The 22652-nt window shown below is 44.7% G+C and overlaps 1 protein-coding gene across 1 annotated transcript in view; it reads right to left on the bottom strand.

Moving 5' to 3' along the window:
- Positions 1-9822: 9822 nt before the first annotated feature.
- LMX1B (LIM homeobox transcription factor 1 beta) overlaps positions 9823-22652 on the bottom strand; it is an 86334-nt gene continuing 73504 nt past the window's right edge. Inside the window, exons 3-8 of the mRNA XM_027741446.2 lie at positions 16934-17166; positions 14119-14297; positions 13651-13728; positions 13195-13261; positions 12205-12366; positions 9823-10473 (exon numbers count right to left, since the gene is read on the bottom strand). Coding sequence (XP_027597247.1) covers positions 10316-10473; positions 12205-12366; positions 13195-13261; positions 13651-13728; positions 14119-14297; positions 16934-17166 — 877 coding nt within the window. The 3' untranslated portion in view covers positions 9823-10315. The remainder of the gene's footprint in view (positions 10474-12204; positions 12367-13194; positions 13262-13650; positions 13729-14118; positions 14298-16933; positions 17167-22652) is intronic.

Raw genomic sequence — 22652 nt, 5'->3', positions numbered from 1 at the left:
CGGTCTCTGGTCCGACCGTCCCGGCCGTAGCCGCGGTCTCTGGTCCGACCGTCCCGGCCGTAGCCGCGGTCTCTGCCAGCGCTGCAGCAGCGCCCGGACCGGCACCGCTTCGGTCCTTCGCAAAACCGCTTATTTCACACTTGCCTCAGATATTAATTTCTAAGCGTTTTGCAAACTGACTGTTGATGTATCAGTGAGAAGAGGAATGTTTTGAAGAAAGGGACGTGTGATCTCAATAACTCAATACACACAAACGCTTTGGAGCGAGCTGGGACAGACACGGGCTGGTGCTCTCAGAGAACAGCAGCTGGGACTCATTCGTAGCCGTTGGAAGTCAGACAGGCAGATGAACCACAACCGGGATCTCGGTTCCAACTTCCTGTTCTGATCAGCTGATAAAGATACCAAGCAGAAACGGCCCCTTATGAGTGCTGAGTTTCAGGCACAGGCTGCAGCCCCTATCAAGCCGCATCCCTGGAGCAACCCAGGAGCTGACAACCTGATAGCAATCTGCCTTCCAGCACAGTTTTGTTTCTTTCTGCCTAGTGCACAGGCCTGGGGTCTTCTCCCTCTTTATAGCAGTGGAAGAAAAGAGGATAAGTTATCCAGGGCTTTGTGATTAATTTTTTTAGTCAGAAATATTTTGCCTGCTTCAGTAAACAGCAAGTTTCCATTGCTATGTCCTTCACAAAAGATTGTTGCCACTGGGAGCATAATTACCTGGTTCCTCCTCTCAGTCCTAAACCAAAAGGTTTTCGTATAATGCTGAAGTGTAAAGAAAGATCAAGGGAATACTCGGGGTTCCCTGGGAACACTTCAGTACAAGGCTTATCAGCAGCTCCTTATCACTGCTAATCTGACAACACAGGTGTGATGGGATGCCCCAGCTGGGACGGATCTCTGGTAATTTGATCAGGAGTAACTCTTTGTGTGCTGCTGGACACCAGTTTACTCGCTACCAGTTGAACAAAGGAACAAATTAAGCCTGACTGAGTGGTGCTGGTACCCGGAGGGGTGTGGTGGGGAGAGCTTGGCTGGCTGTGGGTGTGCAACTCTCAACCATTGCACAACACCACAGACATGTTCCCTGGAGGGGGGAGTGGGCAGGTAATTACAGAATGGGTGTTCAGAAGGAAAAGGCATTTAATATCCCATGTTGCTCATTTTAATAATACAGACGACTCATTGTGAAACTCCTTTCTTAGAAAAGCATTAACACTGTGACCCATGTCCTCACTGCAGCAGCAGCCTGCGCCTTCCCACTGCTCCAGCGAAAGGTCCCTGTCGCACTCAGTGGCCTGGGCTTGTCCCCAGGGCTGGGTCAGTGAAGTTCATGGCTGAAAGGGTCAGTGTCTGGCTGGAGCCGGGGTCACAAAGCAGAGTTGCTCTCCCCAGGCTCACCCTGGAACACCACATAAAGATGTAGATATCAATGCACTGTCAATTCAGCTTCTCTAAGAGGAGGGTGGACGAGATCTCTGCCACCTTCCTCATTCCAACTCCCACAGGGGTCCTGCATGTGTGCCTTGGGTCCCACCACCTGAGGGGAGGAGGCAGCATGCCAAAACATTATCTTAAACACTGAACTGAGGCTGCAGAAGAGCTAAAAGTATTTTTGGGAAGAACTGTGTTGAGCTATCATAGTCCTGCTGCTCCAAAGGACTGTTTATTGAGGAAATAGTATTTCAGGTAGAAAGCTACAAGAAATCCTTCAGCGCTCTACTCTTTTTTACAATACTTTGTATGGAAAAATGGCTCAACTATGAGAAAGCCACTTGAATTCTGACTAAACCTGTTTAGAAGTAAAAGATCACAGCGCATGGAAAGATTTTTTTGGAAGGGGAGGGACACACAAGCAGATGACAATGAAACAAATCTATGTGTGGTTGACGGATGATGTGAGGGGTTTGAGTACCAGTGCCAGGCTCCTGTGCATTGTGTATAGCTCCAGCCTGTCCCTCCTGATGTCAGCAGCTAAAGGCTTGCCATAAAAACACTTCTTGTATCTGCCTGTCTTACAGAATTCTTTTTCCTTTGGACATCATCTGACTATGCCAGGGTGTCATCAAACCCTCATTACCTGCTGCTCCTAGGAATGGCTCTGTCCTAACTGCCAGTCAGTGGGCACAAGGGGTGGCAGAAAGATTTTGGAATGAGCAGATGTCGTGTTAGTTCCCTGCACAGGTCCTTGTGGATGCACCATCCCATAGGCATACGAAAATGTCACTTCACTTCCTCTTTTTGGCTAAAGACAAGAGAATGTGATATCCCCTTACTAACTAAAGGTTGAGAGATTATCAGTGTAAATCCAGGGGGTAGAGAAGAGCAAAAGGGGAAATCCAGAGGGTGGTACAAAGGCTATCAACATTCAGTGCCAGTGAAATGTGCATTGCCACAGTTCATGTTATGCTTCACATAATTCTCCACTCGAGATGATATTCTTTGCTCTGCAGTTTGGGGCACAGCTTTGGCCATGTCTAACACTGGGCCTTGCTCACCAGGTGATGCTCCAGGAGCCTGTGATTGATACGCTGAGCTGGCTGTGAAGAGCACACCCAACTCCTGCTGGCTACGGCAGGTGGGAGGAGCTGCAGGCCAAGGAGGTGGAGATGTGGGGATCGTTTCTGAATTCAAGGTCTTCCACATGTACAACTGATGCCGCTTTCACATCATCGGAGTCATTCACATTTAGTTCTCAAAGTATGACAAAACCCACTCTGAGAATGCAAATGGTGGCTGTGGCTTTGACAAATACTGCAGGCCAAATTCATTAGTGAGCTTTCAGAGAGAATTGTTTTGTTTTCCCATCATAAGCAAACAAAGAAATAACACTGTCTATCACCTAATTTCAGAATGTACCTGCTGGTTCTGGGGCTAATTATCATGTTCCTTCTGTGATGGAAAATAGCCCTACAGCATCTTAACTGTAAAATTTAGTTTTCAGGAAAGAACGGTTTTCTAAAGATTTAAAAATGTGTTTCATTCTTACTGAGTAATTGGTTTATATTTGAATATAAATAAATGAGAAGCAAGTATTCTATCTATTTCATAGCATTTAATGTACAATCATTTATACAGTGGGGCCATACTCATAATGTTTATTTTATGCTATTAAAAATATTGATAAAACAGTAGACATTCATTAGTTACACCATTTCCAAGAGCACAGAAGGATGAACAAATGCGTTTTCATTATAAGAGGTAATAATAATTAAGAGTGACAGAACCTTATCCTCACGATCTGCCTCCCAGCAGCAGTTTGGCTAATAAAAAAACAGAAGTTAAGATAAGGCAGCAATTATTAAGACAAATCTTCTGAAGGGCTGTTTGAACTCCTGTGTCCAGCAGATAATCTGATTTTACAAGGTGCTCTGGGGGGGGGAGGCTGCATGGGAAGCAGTACCCAGGTGCAGGCCTTTAGCCCTTTGCACTGGCATTTTTACCTCTAGCGATTTCCCCGGTCGCTTCTTCTTTTGTTTGCTACAGCTGTGGCACATAAATCAGTCTCCATTCTGCCTCACTGACACCAAAGAGAAACACGGCACAAACAATGCACAACACCAAGCCCCAAATGTATTAATCATCTTTTTTCTTTTCTCTCTTTTTTGCTGATCCCTTTCACCTATCTTTTTTGGGAAATTCAAAAATGGCTACGGGCAACTCAGTAATTCTTCCCTCATAAATATTAGATGTACACGGAGCATGAATATTTGAGTAGCTAACTCTGACTTAGGTGAAACCAATTGCTAATAGCAATTCATTTTTTCTCAGTGACATTCCACCAATAATCAGCGTGAGTGGGACAGGATGATGCAGGTTGGAGCTGAACAGCAAACGGGAATGAAGGTGCCAACTGGGAGCAAAGATGCTTTAGTGATCTGGCCCTCAGGTGGGACTTGGGGCTGTGCCTTCCCCCTTACCTTGGAGAAAGTTTGAGCAGGGAGATCTCTGCTCAGCAGCTACATGTGGATCTTTAGGAACCAAATATGGGAAAAAAATTTTAAACTGATTTTTATTATGCCATCAAGCTCCCGCCTCTCAGTGTGTTATGCCCTGTGCAGTGTCACCTATGTGATGTGCAAACTGCAGCAGGAGAGACCCAGTTGGTCCCAGCACCCTCTCCTTAGGATATACCACATCCCTACTGTTGGGCAAGGCTTTGGGACCCTTGAATGTCTTGTTTCTCAAGGCAGGTGAACCCACTCTGCTGCACGAGGGCTGCGGGGATGTGCTGAAATGGTGGGGGGGGTGGAGACAGGGCTGTCCCATTTGGTGATACCAGGCTATCTGTAAAATTGTGTGCTTCGATTTTTAATAAAAAGTAGAAATTGTGATTTTGTGCCTGAGGCACAGAAAAGAAATGTAGTGTCTCTGGACTTAGGGAATGGCAATGAGTAATCAGGTGTGACCAGCTCAAACCTCAGTTGAAGTTCATGCTTACATGCCCAAGGGACACCAGTGCATACCTATCATTTTATATTGGTCCCATATTTGCCATTACTAGATAGATATTTTATAATCCATTGCTAATACTTACACACATTTGTCTGCTCTAGCATTGGGCTCCCCTTGCATGTGCTTTGGACAGGAAAGATCCCACTGGGTCTCTGAAATCACCCCAGTGCAGCTCCTCTGTCAGGGCTGGCTGTTTGGGTTGGCTCCCTCTCTCCATCACAGCTGGATGGAGGAGTCTGTCCCCATCCACACAGAACAGCTCTCAACTTGCAGAGGCCAAAGACCAGTGTGAACAGAGCCATTGCCCTTGCTGTGTCCTTCCCCCGGGCAGCCTGGGCTCCAGTCCCACACCAGTAAAACCATCAAGGCAGCACTCAGCCATCCCCGTGCCTGGGCTCTCCCGCCTGTGAGAACACTTGTGCCAGCCCCAGGACACAGAGAACATGCTCTCAGTCTGAGAAAGCAAAGAAAAAACTTCACACTGAGAGAAAAGCCCACTTAGTTTACAGGTTGCTTTTATTTACAAATATACCGAAGTGTAATCTCTCTCTTTTTTTTCTTTTTCTGCTTTTGTTTAGAGTGTGTGTGTGCGTGTGTGTGCACGTGCACGTGGGAAGTAACACAGTGTGTGAGAAACTCATGGATCTTAGCTCCAGGCAATGGTGGCAGGAAAAAAAATGCAGTGAAATGAAATTTAAAAACACTAATAAATAATTTAATAACGACAAATAATTAAATTAAAAAAAATTCCAATCTACATACATTATGGTGGTTTGTTTCCAACACAGAGGGAAAGGAGCAGCGAATCTACAGTGAAAGGAGCTGGTTAAATATGAGAGAGCATAGTCATATTTTTTACAAGTTAAACAAATTGTAACAGACAGCTACAAAATACTACATTTCGATAACATAAATACAGAATATATAAATATACAAGTAATACAGCCATACACAGCTAAAAAATAGGGTGTTCACTTAAAAACAGAGTTCCCAATGCAAGGTATCTGCAGCCCCTTCACAGCTGCTGCTGAGCAGAACCAGGGTGCACTGAGCCAAGGGGACCTGGCTGCACCCGTCAGTGCAGTCAGATCAGCCTCAGAGGAGCAAGACCGTGCTGAAAGCCCACCAAAGCCAAAAGACTTCATGTGTCTCTTGTGACCAAGTATCTCCCTAATCAAGGAGCACAGGTGCCCAAAGCTCTGGCTATGGCTTCCCAGTGCCCCCAGGCTAAAGAAGAGGGGCTGGGGAGGAACCTGAATGCACAGGGAGCAGCTGCTGGTCAGAAATGAGTGAGGTGGTTTGGGCATGGGGTTGTGTAAAGCATGATCTGGAGCACTGAGACTCTGGGTACTGTGGCTCCAGCTCCCACAGTCGTGTCGTGCTTCAGCAGGCTCTGTCCTTTCACTGCTGTGACTAAGCTCCGGGCTTGTGAGAAACCTTCCCTTCCTCACAATTCTACTGTTCATTTCTAGTGACCTTCAGGAATAACCAGAGTTCTTATGACAGGGTTCATGGAAGTGCTCTTGCAAACCCTAGCTCACAGCATCTCAGCAGCATCCCAGAGCTGCCCTCCCTGGGGCACCTGGGGTGGTGGCTTGGGATATACTTCTGACTCTTAAGGAAAGTGGAAAGGAGTCCTGAGCTCAGTAGGAAGAGGTAAGTGAGTTCACATCATCCCTGGAAGGTTTGCTGTCATGAAGGACCTTCCCCATGCCATGATGTACAGTGAGGTGGCTGAGCAATGGCCCTTCAAAGGACCTGGTGATGCTCATCCATTTTCTGCAGGATGGGTCTGAAAAATCCACTCAGCTAACGTGAGCCTCACCTCATTGTTAGCTGCAACTGGGCCACGTCATCCGGATGTTTTTGATGACAGAGTTTAAAGAAGAAAAGGAGTTCAAAATGCCCAGGATGGTGTTTCAGTATAAGTTGTTGCAACCACCACCCTTTACTTACAGTGACATAATTGTGTTCCATGTCATGACTGTTAAACACATTTGCCACCAGCCTCAGGATTTGTCCCACAGTGTGGTGGTAATGGGGGGCTGAGAACAGCAGTGCACAGTAGGAATCATCCCCTCCACAGCCAGCCATGCCAAAGAAGGTGCTGCTGCTCAGCCCCCAGCCTGGCTGGGACCCAGGACCACACAGCTCAGTAACCCCTCCTGAATGCTGGGAACAATCTGTCTGCCACCATCACAGACCTGCAGCTGCACAGTAAGGACCTCTAAGTTGGTACCCAGCATTCTGATCTCACGATCATCTTTTTTATGCATTATTGAGCAAACACTGAAACCTAATCAATCATCTTTTACTTAATTGCATCTTGTCACCACTTTAGCTGCACACGTATTCTTTGATTAGCTAAAACAACATGATTGAAACGCCATGAAGAGCTCACTTGATGCATTTCTATTAGAGAGGGGTTAATTTCCTAGGGAAAATGATCACTGTAAGGTGCACGTAATAAACTGCTGTCATGACCTCTAGCCTTCGAGCTCCCATATGTGCAATCATTGTTTGCGGTTTTCGTGGAAGTGCCAGATGCTAAGAATTTTTTGGCTAGAGTTTATCAATTTGACTCAATGTAAGATATTACTGTGATATGGCCCATTAAACATTTTACTTTCACCTGATTGGGGACATTCCCTTGACAATAGAAGAGTAAAGCAGAAATCAAAAAGGTCAGAGGTTGCTGTATAATCTTTTACTGCAGGTCCCAGGTTAAAACCACAATGATCACACTCCAGTAGAGTAATTTATTCTACAAAAAGAAAGTGACATTTATTTTGCTTTAATGAACTTTGGCCTTTGCCAGCTATAACAGGCCCACTGGAAATCCTTGGCTATACATTCCTTCCCTGGACCAGCAGCAGCCCACCATGGCATGGAAAATGTTACACATGCCAAGGGCCTGACTGTGCTGTGTGTGTGGCTCCAAATGTGGCAGAACATGGGGCAACAAACAGCTAAGGCATCACCATACAACACACCAAGGGAAAGGAGATGGTATGTACAAGAAATGAAAAGGAAAAAGAAAAGGTGGCAAACAGTCGTCCAAGTCATCCAAAATCAGCAAATTATGATGGTTACTTCAACTATAAAATGGGATATCTGATTTTTTCCTTGGAGATGGATTGTTTTTTCAACATCCAACCCAGACACAGAGGTAGAGTTGGGACAAGGCAGTTCTCCAAACTGTAGGTCACATTAGAGTTCTCATACAAGTCCCTGTAAACACTAAAAATGCCATTTTCAGCCTGCCAGTAATGAAATATGAAGCAAGGTTGTGCCTGTGTGAGTAGTCTATAAACTGGTATGCCTGAAAGGGTGAAGACATTTTCTATGACTCTAAAGTAGCACAGCAGAGGGGTGAGGAGGGAAATGACGAATCCATTGAGATTGGTGGTGACAAATCTTTATATGTGCCATATGAAACCTGCTTGCCTTCTGCCCTGCAAGCAGTGAGGATCACCTGAGTTTTTTAGATGTTTGCTGTCATGCAGAGAGAAAGGAAATTGTTTATTTTGATACACAGGGAAAGGGAAAAATAATTGAGTGGGATGGGCAAGAAAAGAAGATCCTTTCAATTTCAAAATATATCGAGGGGCTCACAACCCTCAAGTGAAAACCACATCCCTGACAGAAAGCAGGGAATGGTCGCTAGACAAAGCATATGGATGTGATGGACCACCTCCCTGGGGAAAACAGCAATGGAAACCTGCAGGGACAGGGACAGGAGCATCCCCAGCACCCTCACAGAGCCACCAGTCCCTTCCCTGAGCAAGGCTGTGTGTGGCAGGCAGCGGAAGGGTTGGCCTTGGGCTGTGCTCTGCGCCCCTGCACCACACACACACAGAGCCTCCTCCACAGTGTTGTCCTTCTCTCCGGAGTGAGAACCCCTGTGCTTATCCTGCAGATAAAACTTGACTTTCTCAAGAAACCTCCAACATACTCGGTACACATTACCCTGCCATTGGAAAACGATCTCATGTTTTCCCTTGGACCCATCATCCTACCTTCCTACCCACGCCTCCGGGACACCTGGAGGACCTGTCTCCATCAGTGATGCGGGGTTCCCAGCAGGATCACCCCCCTAAGGCCGAGGACACAGTGCCCCCAGCAATGCTCCTCCTGCCCTGGGTGCCAAGGCTGCAGGTGTCCTGCTCTGGCCTCCCCCTCCAAGGCAGTCCCAGAGTCCCACGCTCCCAGAGAAGGTGCTGAGCCCCACAGGGACACTGCAGCGCTGGCCTGGTACCAGTCCTCAGCCTGGAGGAGTTAGATTAACCAGAGCTTTGGACTTGTTTTTCAGCTATTATGGTCAATATATTAAAGGTATTTATTTAAGAAAGTGCCTATCCTGCCAATCTTTCCCCGTGAGCTCTATTTTGAACACACCCTATAATTACTGATATTACCCTGGCAAATTTTCCCCATGAAGTTTTCTCCACTGAGAGCCATGACTGTACTTGTCTGCCTCTCCACATCATAATTATCACCAGGCAATATTTATAGCTATACTATTATTATTTATGATATTTTATGCCCTACAAAAATCTATATGACATATGCTCAAACTTCAACATCAGAGACAATCAGACTTCAGCTGGGACATCCCCTTCCTTCAGCATACCTGTTCTTCTGGCGTTGGCACTGCCCGGGTGATTGGAGCCACAGCCAGGAGTCCGGCAGCAGGAGGATCTGCAGGACTTGGTCAGACTCCAGCTCAACATACCTGAACTTCCCAGCGTGAGCTCTTTCATACTTTCCTGTTCGCAGCTGGTGCACATTTCAGGACTTCTGGTGTTTCAGGCTAGAACTGTGTATCCTCGATTCTTGCTGAGGCAAGATAATTAACTAAAGGAGTGCTTAATTATTCCAGATGGACAATAGAGCACAGCATATTTATGCCTCATGCAAAACATAAATAAACAGAACAGAAGGAACAAACACTTGTTTGCCAGTTGTGGTCTAGGCTTGAAATTTGGCACTGCAAAACTTACAAACAAATGTAAATGTTTTAATCTCACACTTAAAAAAAAAATTAAATAAAACTGTCTCGTAAGCACCCTTAGTTTTAATTATTTAAGATCAATGCTAACCTAAATGTCTCTGTCCCTAACATGCATGTCCTCTCCAGAGTCATAGACCTTTCTTATTCTGAAATCACTGGCTTTCTCCACAAATACTGTTAACCAGTTTCCTCAGTATCATATGCATAAGGGCTATAAACTAATGAGCAGATCTAGGTTATGTAGAAAAAGTGTAGAAAGGAAACAAATGTTGAACATCACATTTACATTAACTTCTCACAGTTCAAATGGCAATTTATCCACAACATAGTATGAATCATGCAGTAAGAAAAGGGAGGAATCTCCAGTTTCTTTGATTTATTTGTCATATGGTCAACTGATGTCAGTATCAGCGGCTTTAAAAAAAAAAAAAGTTTAAACATCCAAAAGAAAGGAAGAGAGAAAGGAGGAAAAGGTCTAGCTTTCCACAAAATCCATTTCCTTTAAGATGACGAGCTCAAACCAAACCAAATCAAAGGCTGAGGACGAGCAGGTTCTTCTGTTCCTTCCGTGCTTGTCTCGTGGTCTGGTGCAGGCTGGGAATCAAGGGTAAGGGACGGGTGGATGTGGTTTGTTTCTCTATATATGTATGTAGGTAGGTAGGTATTAAAGTATATATACATACATACACATATATGCAAACAGAGACAGTCTTCCTAAAAAAATGCTCTTTGCAGTCCAGAGGCAGCAGAGTCACTGTGAAGGAAGAGCTGGGCAACATATGGCTGTAGAGTCTGCACTGGAAAAGTCACTGGCTAAACACACGCCGGCTGTTTGTTTTCTTATTTTCATGAGGCGAAATAGGAGCTCTGCATAGAGTACAGCCTGTCAATGGGGTTTCCTACTCTAGCCTGCATGGAGTTAACTTCAGAAGAGGCAAGAAAACAGTCGCTCAAGCTAGTTAAAGAGGTATCACTGTCGATATCATGAAAAATGGAGTCATTTCCTGCAAATGAAACGTACATGTTAAGCTGATGCTGTGCAGCCAGGGGAGGACACAGTACTCACGGGTGCTCACAAGCTGCAGCTGCAGCAACTGGGAACGCTCCTGGTTCTCTTATCACATGTTAACCTTATCACATGTACTTTGGTTCTAAGGGTCTGACCTATGATGATGGGGACTAAAAACCAATCCATGGGGGCCAGCTGGCAGCAGTGCCCACCAAACCTGCCAGGATTTAATTAAGGCTTCAGTCAGCAGCACAAAAGGTAGTCTCGGCTGACAATGAGAGCAAACAGTGCTGGGGAGGAGCAGGTGCCCAGCTCTCCAAGGGCTGGGATCTGGCACTCCTGAGGGCACCAGGGCTGTTGAGGAAGGTGGGACCAGATATCAAGTGCCCGTGACAGGGAAGCATGGTCTAAGAGCCATAGTCATAGTGGTCTTCATTTACACACAAGGCAAAAACCAGTTCTACCAATGTGACAGGACCCAGGAGGAGACCCAGCTTCCCTGGCCTCAAGCGACCTACAATTGTAAATGTGCTCTCCTTTCAGAAAATTCCACTCTTTCAGGGCTAGTTTGGAACAGCACCTTTTATTTCCCTTAGCAACTAAGATTTCAGCTTACTTCAACTTCGAAGGTATCAGAAAAACCTCTAGCTTAAGTGCTGGAGGCTTTAACAAAATGTTAGTCCAGTTCTTTTTCCTCACACACTTGTTTGAAAGGGCTTTCTGCCATCCTCTGCACTCTTCGGAGCACAGAACTTGCCTCCCAAGAAGTTTTACTCAGAAAGCCCAGTAAACCAACAAAATCACAAGTCACCTATAATGCTTGAGGGCACTTTGTATGCCCTCAGCTCCTTACAGGACCTCCCAAATTTCCTGGTGTGCAGCACTGACTTGTCTCAGTGGCAAAAGTACTGACACAGACCCAAAGCAGATTTCCTGTTGGCCTGTGCATGCTGTGCTTGTGACAGTGATGCACACATGAGCCTCTACAGTGAAGTGTCCTGGTCAGCAGAAAAGAGTCAGAAACAGGCCCTTGTGGGCTACTGCAAATCTGAGAATCAGAGTCTGAAATATCCTCAGAAATTCTTTTTAAATGCCACACTGCAATTGTCCATAATCAATTACTGGGCATTCAGTACTTGTAATGCCTCTGATGTGTGGTCAAGCAATCGTGAAAGCAAACCGTCATCTTGATATGGGACAGAGAACAAAACCACACAGGAGAAATGTCCTGTGGTAACCCATCTCTTAGTAGCTCAAAAACTGTTCTTTAACAAATCCACACATCCAATCTGCGTGATTTTACAGGGTTGCTTATTCATTTTGGAATGAATAGATTACTTCTCTTTATTTAAGGCACTTTTTTCTCAAAGCTTCTAAGAAAAAAGGAAAAACTTGTGAGGGATCTAGAATTTGGTACTGTTTATTTTTCAATGTCTTGGACAGTGGTTTAAAAAAGTGGAGCTGGAGAGGTGATGTTTCTTGCTTTACCATTTATCAGAATCATACTGTGAAATAATTTTGAAGGGTGTCAAGAGCTTGAGATGAGCTCTGTTCTACCTCCTTATGTGTACAAGAAATTACACACGCAAAACTGACTGGTACAAATTCCCTGGTACAAATCCCAGAAAAAATATACTAAAAGCCAGCAGTGCTGCTGGCCTTGTGGTGTGTGATGCAGCACACAGACCCTGCTACTCCGGATGTGGCAGAATGAGGCATGCCTTACCATAGGGGTTCATGTGGTCGCCTGGCATTTGTGGAGGGGTAAGACCCTGCTGAAACGGGTCTGTGCCATAACTGCTTTGCTCCATTGCTACAATCTGCTGCTGTGGTGGTGCAAGTGGTGTGTAAGATGTCATCATCCCTTCCATTCGGTTGGACATTACTTCTGCAAAGCAAAGAAGAGGCAGAGTCATTGCTGGGGACCAGAGCAGCATTAGAGGCAACACTGAACCTGAGCAAATACAGGTAGGGGGATCCTGTCAGTCAGAGGAGCTTCCCAAATTTTGTCTGAGAGTAGAACCTTGAGCAAGTAAGTTGAAAGACTTGTAATTTCTCACTAAATCATTTCTGGAGCTCCTGGGTGCTGGACCCTATCCTCCCGAAGTCTGTACTGTGTGTGACAGAGCTTAGTTATTCTCTAACTTCTGTTGGTCCCAGTTCTTCGGGCTCTGGGTAAAGAAGAGGATTTGAGACTGCAAGGCCTTGGGAGCTGAAGACACTCAAGAGTACCCACAGAGCAGCAGGGCATGCCCTGGTGCCTCTGTGCAGTGCCTGCCCCAGGGTCCAGCCACCTGTGGAGGTACAGGAGGGGCTCCCCACGCCGTGCCTGGGGCAGCAATGCTGACACCCCTGCAGATTTCCAGCTGAGCATGGTGCACCTTACTGCAGGAGAAAACCAACTGGAGGATCTATCTGGATCAAGCCTCACAGAGATTTCCTCCAGTGGAAGTGCCTCCATATGGCACATTTTTTCTAGAAAGGAGGTAACAGCTTCTGTGTGAGCACCTCTGTGCTCTGGCCCCATCAAAGGAACTTGGGGTAACCTGGCATGGGCACTCAGGCACCCATCTGTGTGCTACCACTGCTGATGGCACGCCTCACCCACAGACCCGCACACCACCTGGATGGCTGTAGTAAGGTAAGTGCAGGAATGGCACTTCCAGACACCTGCAGATTCCTTCCCTCTCACTTTGCTTCATCACAAATCCCCTACCTTGTCCTAGTCGCTGCGAGTTCTGTTGCTCCTGCTGCTGCTGATGCCTTCGCGCCAGCTTTTTCATCTGAAAAAGAGCAGAACAGAACAATCTCATGGTTCTGAACGCAACAATTTTGCTTCCTTACAAAACTCTCTGCAAACATTGTTATCAGTAAACACAGACCATTTATACTCATGCACACACTGCTGTGGGTTCAGTTTCAATTCTAAGCTTAAACATCTCAGTTTCCCATTCAGATTTGCATGCAAAATTAACTCCCAACCCTGTGCTGCTTTGAGCAACAGTGGCTGTGTTCGGAAGTTGCCTTTCTAGTGTGGACGTAGAGAGTGGTGCAAGGCAGAACCTGCAGAGCTCAGCCATGGGACCTCCACAGTGTGAGCTACATCCAGGGCAAGAGCCTGTGCTGAGGCATAACCTGCATTTGACTTTTGAGAATATGATAAACAACGTACCTTTGCTCTTTGGTTTTGAAACCAGACCTGGACGACTCGCACGCTGAGCCCTGTTTCAGCTGCTAGTGTTTCTCTGACCTGCAGGAGAAAATGCTTAATGATGCAATTTTTTATATGTTAACCAAAACAAACCACTAATCAGTTTTGTTAGGATGAACATTTGTACTTACAACAAAAAATTGCATGTATGGAATTACTTTTAAAAATTCCTCATATTTTTGCGCAGTTTTTTCAAGTTCTCCCCCTGATGTCGCTACCAGTTCCATGAGTCCTGAACAGACAGTCTGAGCTGGGGAAAATGACGCTCAGTCATCTCATGGTTTTTATTTTACCCATAAAACAGTTCTGTGCAAAAAGAGTGCTTTGCTCTCACCCCAAGGGAACTGCTGCTGTCTTGGGAAGGGACAGGGGCTGTCTGGGGCTGTGGCCTGGAGTCAGAGCTGACTTGGTCCCTGGTGAAGCACCTACCTTTCTACAGGGCTTGGAAGACACTTCAAAGGATGCTTTGAATGCTCTTCTCTGCTGTGTAGTAAGTATTGTCCTTGGTCGTTTAGGTCTTCTTGGGTCCTTCCCATCATCACTTCCTTTTCCTTGGGTTACTTGGCCTTTGGTGGGCTTAACATCTCCATCTTCATCATCACTTTTAACTAGTGAAAAGCAGGATATACAATTGCACTTGTTTCACCAAGAAAACAGGATGTTTGAGAACTGCTCTTCAGACAACAGGTTCAACTATTATCCCATGGTTATTTGCATACCTAAATCAGCTGCAGGTAGGAAGAGACTATCTTAGATTTGTGTGCTCTGCCTAAATCAAATGGCACAAAAGCATAAAAACGTGTTCAATTTTTAATTGAGAAAGTGGGACTGATAAGGGGATAGAAATTCAGAATATACTTTAATATTTCCAGGGATCAGGTAGAGAAAGACTTTATGCCCTTCCAGCATCACTTGGTCTTTTATGTGCTCACCTGCTCCAACCTCACCACCAGTTACACACCTTTCCCTTAGCAGCTGAGGTCCAGCTTCTCCTGAAGCATTATCTGCAGACAGGTACTACTGCCTGCACCGCTACAGCAGCAAAACAGCATAAAGTAAGTACCACACAAATATCTCAAAGCCTGTATAACTAAATATAGTGCAAATTCCAGTTATTGTTCTGAATTTTTTGAAGCTCTAGAAAGAATATTAAATATAATCTTTGCCATCTCATTTCCATTTCCCACAGAAAACATCGGTATTCTTCCTCTGTGTCTGCATTTATAATGTGTCTGGATGTACGAGCATAAACTTCTCTTTCTCAGTACATGCATACAAGTATCTATGTGTTTGTGCAGACCAAACAGATTCTTTATGTTTTCTATAATTAAATTCTGAATGTTCATACAATCTGGTGATACTACATGTGTTAGTATATCGTCCTGGGAAATCTCAATTGCAGTGGCAAAGGTTGAAGGGTAAACACAAATATTTTGTGAAAATCAACCTTAAGTCAGCATATTTTATTTGACCAGACTACTGATTTTTCTTCCAGAAAACACTATCACATTATTATAGGGATTTCAACATGAAGAAGCACACTGACATTTTTATATGCTGAAAGATTACATTTGGGGAATCAACAAATTAGACTTTAATTCATTTTAGGGTCTGATTATTATGCACCTAGCAGTCTAATCACCTTTTACTTTAATAAGCATCTTTGGCCTAATGATTAAAGAGAAGCTCAGTCATTTTAATAACCATGACATTATTAACTTTCCAGCGTGCCATTTCTAAGGAAAGGTTTGTGAGGATTAATTCTGCTCATAGGAGAGTACTTTTGTGTCCAGTGGATAAATATTTGACTGAAGCAGGACACGTTCTCAGCCAGGGCTCTGCAGATCGTGTGCTCTCACACAGGCCCCTGGGAGATCAGTGTTTTCAGTGTGTTAGACAATGGGAGACAAACAACCTATTTAACTTGTCAGCTTGTTTTTCAGGTTTGGGTTTGGCAAACAGAGAGTAATGAGGGAAAAAAAGCGTCTCTGGGAGTAAGAAACTCCCCCTTGTGCCAAAGGGAAATGAAATTGAAACCAAGGCTGGTTTGTGCTACTGTGGTTGCTCACTGCTGATCACAAACCAGATCTGATTGTGAAGAGGAGCCCACCCCTGCCCAAAGCTCATGTCAAACAGCTGCCAGTGCTGGCATCTATGGGAGGATGTCTGTGCCCAGCCCCAGCCAAGGATGGTCTGGCTCCAGCTGCTTAAGGGGGTTTGGCTGGACACAGGGCAGGTGCCCAGCAGGATGCTGGAGCTGGCGGGTGGAACGACACGGTGATGGGTGAGGAGGAAACTCACGTGCCTCGGGCACGTTCACCAAGAGCTGAAACTCTGTGATGTGAGATTTACCCAGCAGAGACTCAAGGTCCTGCAAACACAGTATGGCAATAACTGACACATAATAATAATATAATTATTCCTATAATAATAACCATAACTGCTCCAAGAATGATCCCGGTGGCATGCATTCCTGAAGCTGCAGAGACCTTTGGCCTGTGCCATACCTGACACAGAAATACAAATTTCAGCCATGTGGACAATATGGCCCTCAGATTAGAGACCGGGGATAATTTCTGCTCTCAGTTAAAATGGAATAACACATTTTCCCATAAACCAGAGGTAAGCATTCATGTCATTCGTACATTTAATGGAACGGTAACTATTGATTTTCTTACACATTTTCTTGGGAAACAAGTGTGCTATTATAATGGCACAAACCAACATCTCAGTTTCTTTCAGACTCTCTTCAGTACTTCTGTGTTGTACTTGTAATTTTTCTTAAAGGTACCCTTTGTGATTGGCAGAGAGAATCCTCTCGAGAATCATATTACCACTGTGCCCACTTCCCTAGCTCAGTGCTGGAAGTGTACGTGCAGAAGATCCCCTGAAAATACGTTAATGGATGGAAGAATGTCTGTGGAGAACTCAGCATACTGAGGACTTACTTGAGTGAGACCTCGGGTAGCTGAAGGCAGTCTGATTCATGTTTTATGATCTTGCAGAAAAATACTTCGATGAAAACAAAAGGATTTTGTCCTTTACTAAGCAGCAAGTAAAGGAAGGGAATCAGGTCAGGGAGAGCAGACTGCAAGTAGGGATGTTTTCAGCTGTGCCTGTGAATTTGCATAGGTGGCATGTGCATACAGACAGAGCGGATGTGAAAATGGATGTAATTCCCTATAAGAAAGCTGCTCAAACTAATGCAGCTTTTCCAGTCAGGGCAGGTGGGGGAAAAGCTCACCTGAGTCTGAGTCGTCTGGGCTGACTGAGCTCAACAAGTCCTTCTCTTTCTCATAGTCACTTTTGCAGAGCAGCTGCCCTTCCTTGAGGACAAACTCATCCCCTTTCCTCAGCTGGCGCTCGCACACACAGCAGCAGAAGCAGCTCAGGTGATACACACACTCCAGGGCTCGCATCACGAACTCTGTCGGGGCGATCTTCTCCATGCAGCCGCTGCACTTGGCGGCAAAGAGCCTGCAAGGAAGAGGTACCACAGTCAAAGGGAGTGTCAGATCATACCCTGCGTGGATCTAAATCCAGCAAAACCTGCACAGATCAGCCTGGCTCGTGCTCCTGCACACTGTGAGACTCGTGTCCTTAGGCTTGGAAACATCACAGGCATGCAATTTATTCAAATCTCAATCCCTTTGGTTTTGAGATTCCCCAAATCGCCTTTGCTGGATAAAGCCCACTAAGATCTGTCCTTATCGCAATGTTTTTTTCCTCTTCAAAATGAGAAACAAAAGGGAGCTCTCAGAGTTGGATAACTTGCCCAAATCCAAATGTATTTTAATTTACCTTTTAGAGAAAGGACCAGCACATGCTTTGTTTTATGCAGGCTCTCTGGTTTCAGCACTTAAACCCTTTTCTGAACAGATTTCATGGCTTTCCATTTTTGGTATTGTCTGTCTCTGAGGACACTGATAAACGAACACAGAAATGAGCAGGAAAACTCAGTGCTCTGGCTGAGGCAAAGCCGATGCACACACATGCGACTGCACACATGCAATCGATAAAGAGAGGACTGCAATAAGAAGCCTTTTCTTCGGATGTTGAGTTATTCCAGAACAACCTGTCTCTGAAGGGAATACTGTGCATTTTAAATGGTGTGAAACATCCTTTGGCAGAGATAAGCAGTGATACAATCTGCTAAATTACCACTATAATCACAGACTCTAGAACACACACTGTATCCAGACTAGTTCTTATTAAACCTCTATAAACCTCCTCTTTCATCCATCATTAATTTTCTAAGATAAAGTTAGAATTATTTAGATTAATTTTATTTTGCTTCTCTAATGTCAGCTGGGAATCTCCTAAGTGAGCTTTTCAGAAGAGGGCTGCCTCAAATAAAGACAAATCGCTAAGTTACGTCCCTATGTCACACAGTGGGCTGATGATTTGAAATTCAGTGTCTTTTAAGGCAATACATCACAGCGCAAGGTGTGTGAACATTTACATTTCAGCTAGGAAATGAACACAACTGCACTTGTGTGTTCACAGGAAAAAAACTATATTCTGCCTTTTAGTGCAGGGTCCACTGATCTTTCTTTTTCATCATCAAAATTACAATTTTTTACAAAAAAGGCAATTTTCTTTGATTTTAGAAGACAGAGACTGTAGTAGTTACTCATTCCTCCAGAGCCTCCATTTTGTCTGAGCTGAGAAGTGCAGGAAAATGGCAGTCACAAGCCCTCAACAAAGGACTGGAGTCAGAGTGGGCAGGAGGGAAAAGCAAATGTCAGTGTGGTTGCTCACAGCATTCAGTGAACATCTGAGAGCCGGGAATGGGGGGTTCCCCAGCTGTACCAAGGAGCGACTGCACTGGGAGGCTGGCTGGCTCAGTGCACACCTTTGTACAACCACAACCTCAAGGTAACAGCTGTGCAAGGTGGACAGAGTGGTTTGTTTTGGGGGTATGAAATGAATTAACTCGATCAAAAGGAAACTGATGCCACACGGGACCCTCGGGCACTGCCACAAACGGGCCGGCTTATTTCATACACTCGGTTGGCTTTGTCCACAAGGTTTTACTTACAATGCTTTAGCCAGTAAATTCCTAAGCAGAAAATATTTTTATCTCTACACAATAACATATCTGAAAGGATTAACACACAAAGGGCAAAAAAAAAGGAGCGCTGAAAAAAGTTGTTTCTATTTAACTGCTTAAACCTATTTGACTCATTTAACCAAGCCTGGCCCCTCCGTCCCAGGGGCGTCCTTAGGACGGGGCATACCTGGAAGCCCCAGGACTGGCAGGGCTGGTGCGAGGGCACCGTCCTCCCGCACCAATGCTCGCCCGCCCCGCCGGCACTGCTGGGCTGGGAAACGTTTAAAAAGGGACTGCAGGACCCCGTCCCGCCGCCCATCGCCGCGGGCAGGTGCCCACCTTCCCACCCCAGCGAGGGGAGAACGGGAGCCCCCCGGGGGGTCTGCGCCGGGGGGCGGCGGTGCCGCGGGAGCACAGGGCTGATGCGGGCGCGGCAGAGCGGGGAGGGGGGGCTTGGCCCCGGCGGGGCTGCGATCGCTCAGGTAGGGCTGCGATCGCCCCAGGTAGGGCTGCGGCTGCCTCTGGTTTTCTCCCAAGTAAACCACACAATGTGCCACCATCCAGTGACAGGGAAAACACAGTTGTAAACACCATTTACAGATAATTTCAAGGAGGAAAGCCCAGGAAAGCATAAATACCCCGTACCTTCCCTCTACCTGGGACATGAGAAAAACCTTCTTGTCCTATGGAGTTTCCCTGAGCAGCACCTTCACTGTCACATTGCCTTACTGAGTGTTTGGGTTTTTAAATTTTTCCTCAAAATAAAAATGTCTAACATGAACAAAAAACATTTTGTGTTATTTACTAGCAATTGACTATCCCCAGAAAGCTGGTGCTTTTGCAGCAGTGCTTCTCAAGGCAGCCTTTTAGCTGTAACGAATTACACTGACATCAGTGTAGTATTAATTCATTCAAATGAACATTAAACTGCCCTGACAATACTGCATGGACTTCGTACCTAGAATTTGCCCACTATCAAGAAAATTCCCTCCTCTGTACACAGGTATTCTCTGCACTATAACATGCACTACAGACACACAGAGGGCCTTGTTGGATTGAATTCTGAGATTATAAAATCTTCATTACATCTATCTTATAAAGCATTTATAGATATTTTTTTAGCTTCCCAAGAGGAACTCAAGGTTATGCACTCCTTTTGCACAAGGCAATCTCACAACAGGAAACTAATCTTGACAAATGACCAGACTTTGATAGCTGTGATCTAAACCACTGCTCGTTAGACTGTTCATTTTATAAACGAATGGTAATAAACCTGTTGGGAAGTGTAGGATAGCAGGAATACTTTACAGATCACCCCTTTACAGGTTTCAATCAAAGTCATAAATTTTAAGTGGAGCACACAGATATTCTGTGCTGAGACAAAGCCTCTGTCCCACACCAACTGCATTTAAAGGAATATTTCTTTTGCTTTCTATACATTTTACAAATAATTTGCATAACTCAGGCTTTTCACGCCCATGGCTGATTATCTCCAGATCTCTTAAATTAATGTCAAACCTCAAAATCCTTGGACTTGTAAAAGTATGTGGAGAGTGGAAATCAAATGCCTTTATTAGAAGCCCCAGGAAATCTCTGACTCCTAAGCACAACGAAAACATTCCAAAGAAAATTGTTCAAAGAGGACAAAGCAGAAAAGCAGAACAAGAAAACCTTGTTTTGAATCAATCATTGCAGAGTTTTATAAATAAATTCTGTTGCCTGGACAATTTTGAAAGACAACTTAATAGGTTTAGGAGTTTTTAAGTGTGTTTGCCTCTGTGCCTGGAACACTTGTGAGATTCAGCCAAGCTAAAGCTTGGAACAATGGCCTGTCTGTCCATTGGAGTATCTACAATAAATGCTGTGAAGCAACTTTACAGTACTAGATAATCAAAAAGTCTTTACCAGCTAAAACTGGGTGAACTTAAATTAATTTGTATCAGGGGCAATGCAAATGCTAAGACATGTGGTCCTGTCTTTAAACAGTAGATGAAAATGTTCACTAGCGGAAGAGGCCATAAAGATTTTATTTGTTAGGATATCCCTGTGAAGTCAGGCTGAATCAGTAATCCTTAGAAACAACCACAGTTACATGATCCACTGTGCCTTCCTGCATGGCACAGCCATCTGGTGTGCAACATGGACCCCTGATTTATTATCTCCCGTGCAGTTATCTCACAGTAAGTTTGACCCTGCTTTGCTCCTGAGAATCACAGCTCTGCTGTTTACTCTCCTGGTGTCCTGACAACCTACCCTTTACCTTTCTATGGTTCACCCAGGTCCTTCATTTCCTCCTGTCTGTGGGCAAATAGATTTTAATTGTTTTATTATAACTAATTTAATCTGTGCTGAGAGACCTCCACGTGCAATGCGAAATTTGCTGTTCACATTAAGTGTGGTTCAAGAGGTTTGTTATACAGGACAGAGGTAGAAAAATAGACTAATTCAGTCAGGTTGTTTATTTACTGGGCCTCTGCCATGAAGCAGTAAATAGGAAGTTATTAAGCCGTGTTTGATGTATGCAAGAGGACAGATGCTGCTGCCTACCTATCAAAGACCTTCAATCATTTCCCTTTCTGTGTTATTCTGACATTATGTGTTGCAGGAACCACGGTAAATACCTGGCTTTTCTTTATTTAATAAATATGCAAAGATGGCGGTCGCAAGCTTTTGTGAATACTGTCAGTGTGGTCTCTAGCTCTGATGCTTTTCCCTCTGCTCACACCCTCCTGGGACTCCCCTCTCAGCCTGTTCCACCGCCAGGAACTCGTTCTGCACTCCTGTGGCACCAAACAGGGTAGAGCTGGAGTAAAATATATTATGCTTTTCACACAACTGAGTTTTATTAAGATAAGAAATTAAATTACTAATGAAAGACATCTGTTACTTGTTCTTTAGGAGAAATTTTGGTACTTCTTTCTTTAGGTGACATAGAATGGGGAAAACATTACGCGTGGGCCTTTTCCAGCCCAGGACTTGAACATTTTTGTAGCATCTTACAGCTCATGGGTGCTTACAAAGAGCAAAAACTGTTGCTTGGTTACACTCAATTCTGAACATTCAAAACATTTCAAATGCCGTAAAGCAAAACAGAAATATTATAATTTTATGATTTGAAAAAAACCCTCCACCCTTATAAAAGAAACATTCCATTTAAAATATTTTCCCTGCAGAAGAAATAATTACATAGTTTATTAAAGTCAATTTCATAGCTGAAACTTCAGTAGAAGAAAGCTAATTCCCTTTCACCGAGTAGTAATAAAATGTGCAAAAATTAAAAGCTTCTAGGAAAAAAACTGTAATATTTAGAAAGAAACTAAAACAAACCTTTTTTTTCTTTGGGGAGAACTGAAGAAAATATTTATTTATTTATTTACCCCCAGGTGCTGTAGTATGAACACCAGCTACTGGTGACAGCTTGCATCAAATCTGCAACATGGATTTGGACTCACAGGTTACACGTATCGCCTGTCTTGGTACTGAGAGACTTTTTCTTCCCATAAATATTTTACCTGTATTCCCATGAGGAGTGCTGTACTGCACTGCCAAGGCAAGCTGATGGCTAAAATAACAATAGGGACAGACAACGAGTTATCCCATGCCAAATCTTGTTCTGAAGCTGGTGGGACTTTGACTGTGGACACCGTCAGAGCCACTGCTCCCATCCTCGCTCTTCCCACCAGAGACAGACCCACGAATGCGGCCCCAGAGCACCTCAGGCTGGCCATACCTGGACAACAACCTGTGTCAAACCCAGCCCACAGAAATATCACCCTGGGCACCAGCAGCTCGGGGTAGAACTGGGATGCTCAGACAAAAGCACAAAGACACACAGAATTCAAAGCCTACATCCTAATGCAACTTGCTGAAGTGGGGCCAGAATGACCTAAATAGTTCCATCTCCCTTAAC

Source organism: Pipra filicauda, unplaced genomic scaffold (genome assembly GCF_003945595.2).
Source record: "Pipra filicauda isolate LSUMZ 115617 unplaced genomic scaffold, ASM394559v2 scaffold100_size2392355_pilon, whole genome shotgun sequence".
Classification (NCBI taxonomy): Eukaryota; Metazoa; Chordata; class Aves; order Passeriformes; family Pipridae; genus Pipra; species Pipra filicauda.
The sequence above is the reverse complement of the archived record's forward strand: the minus strand, read 5'-3'. Positions and strand labels throughout refer to the sequence as shown.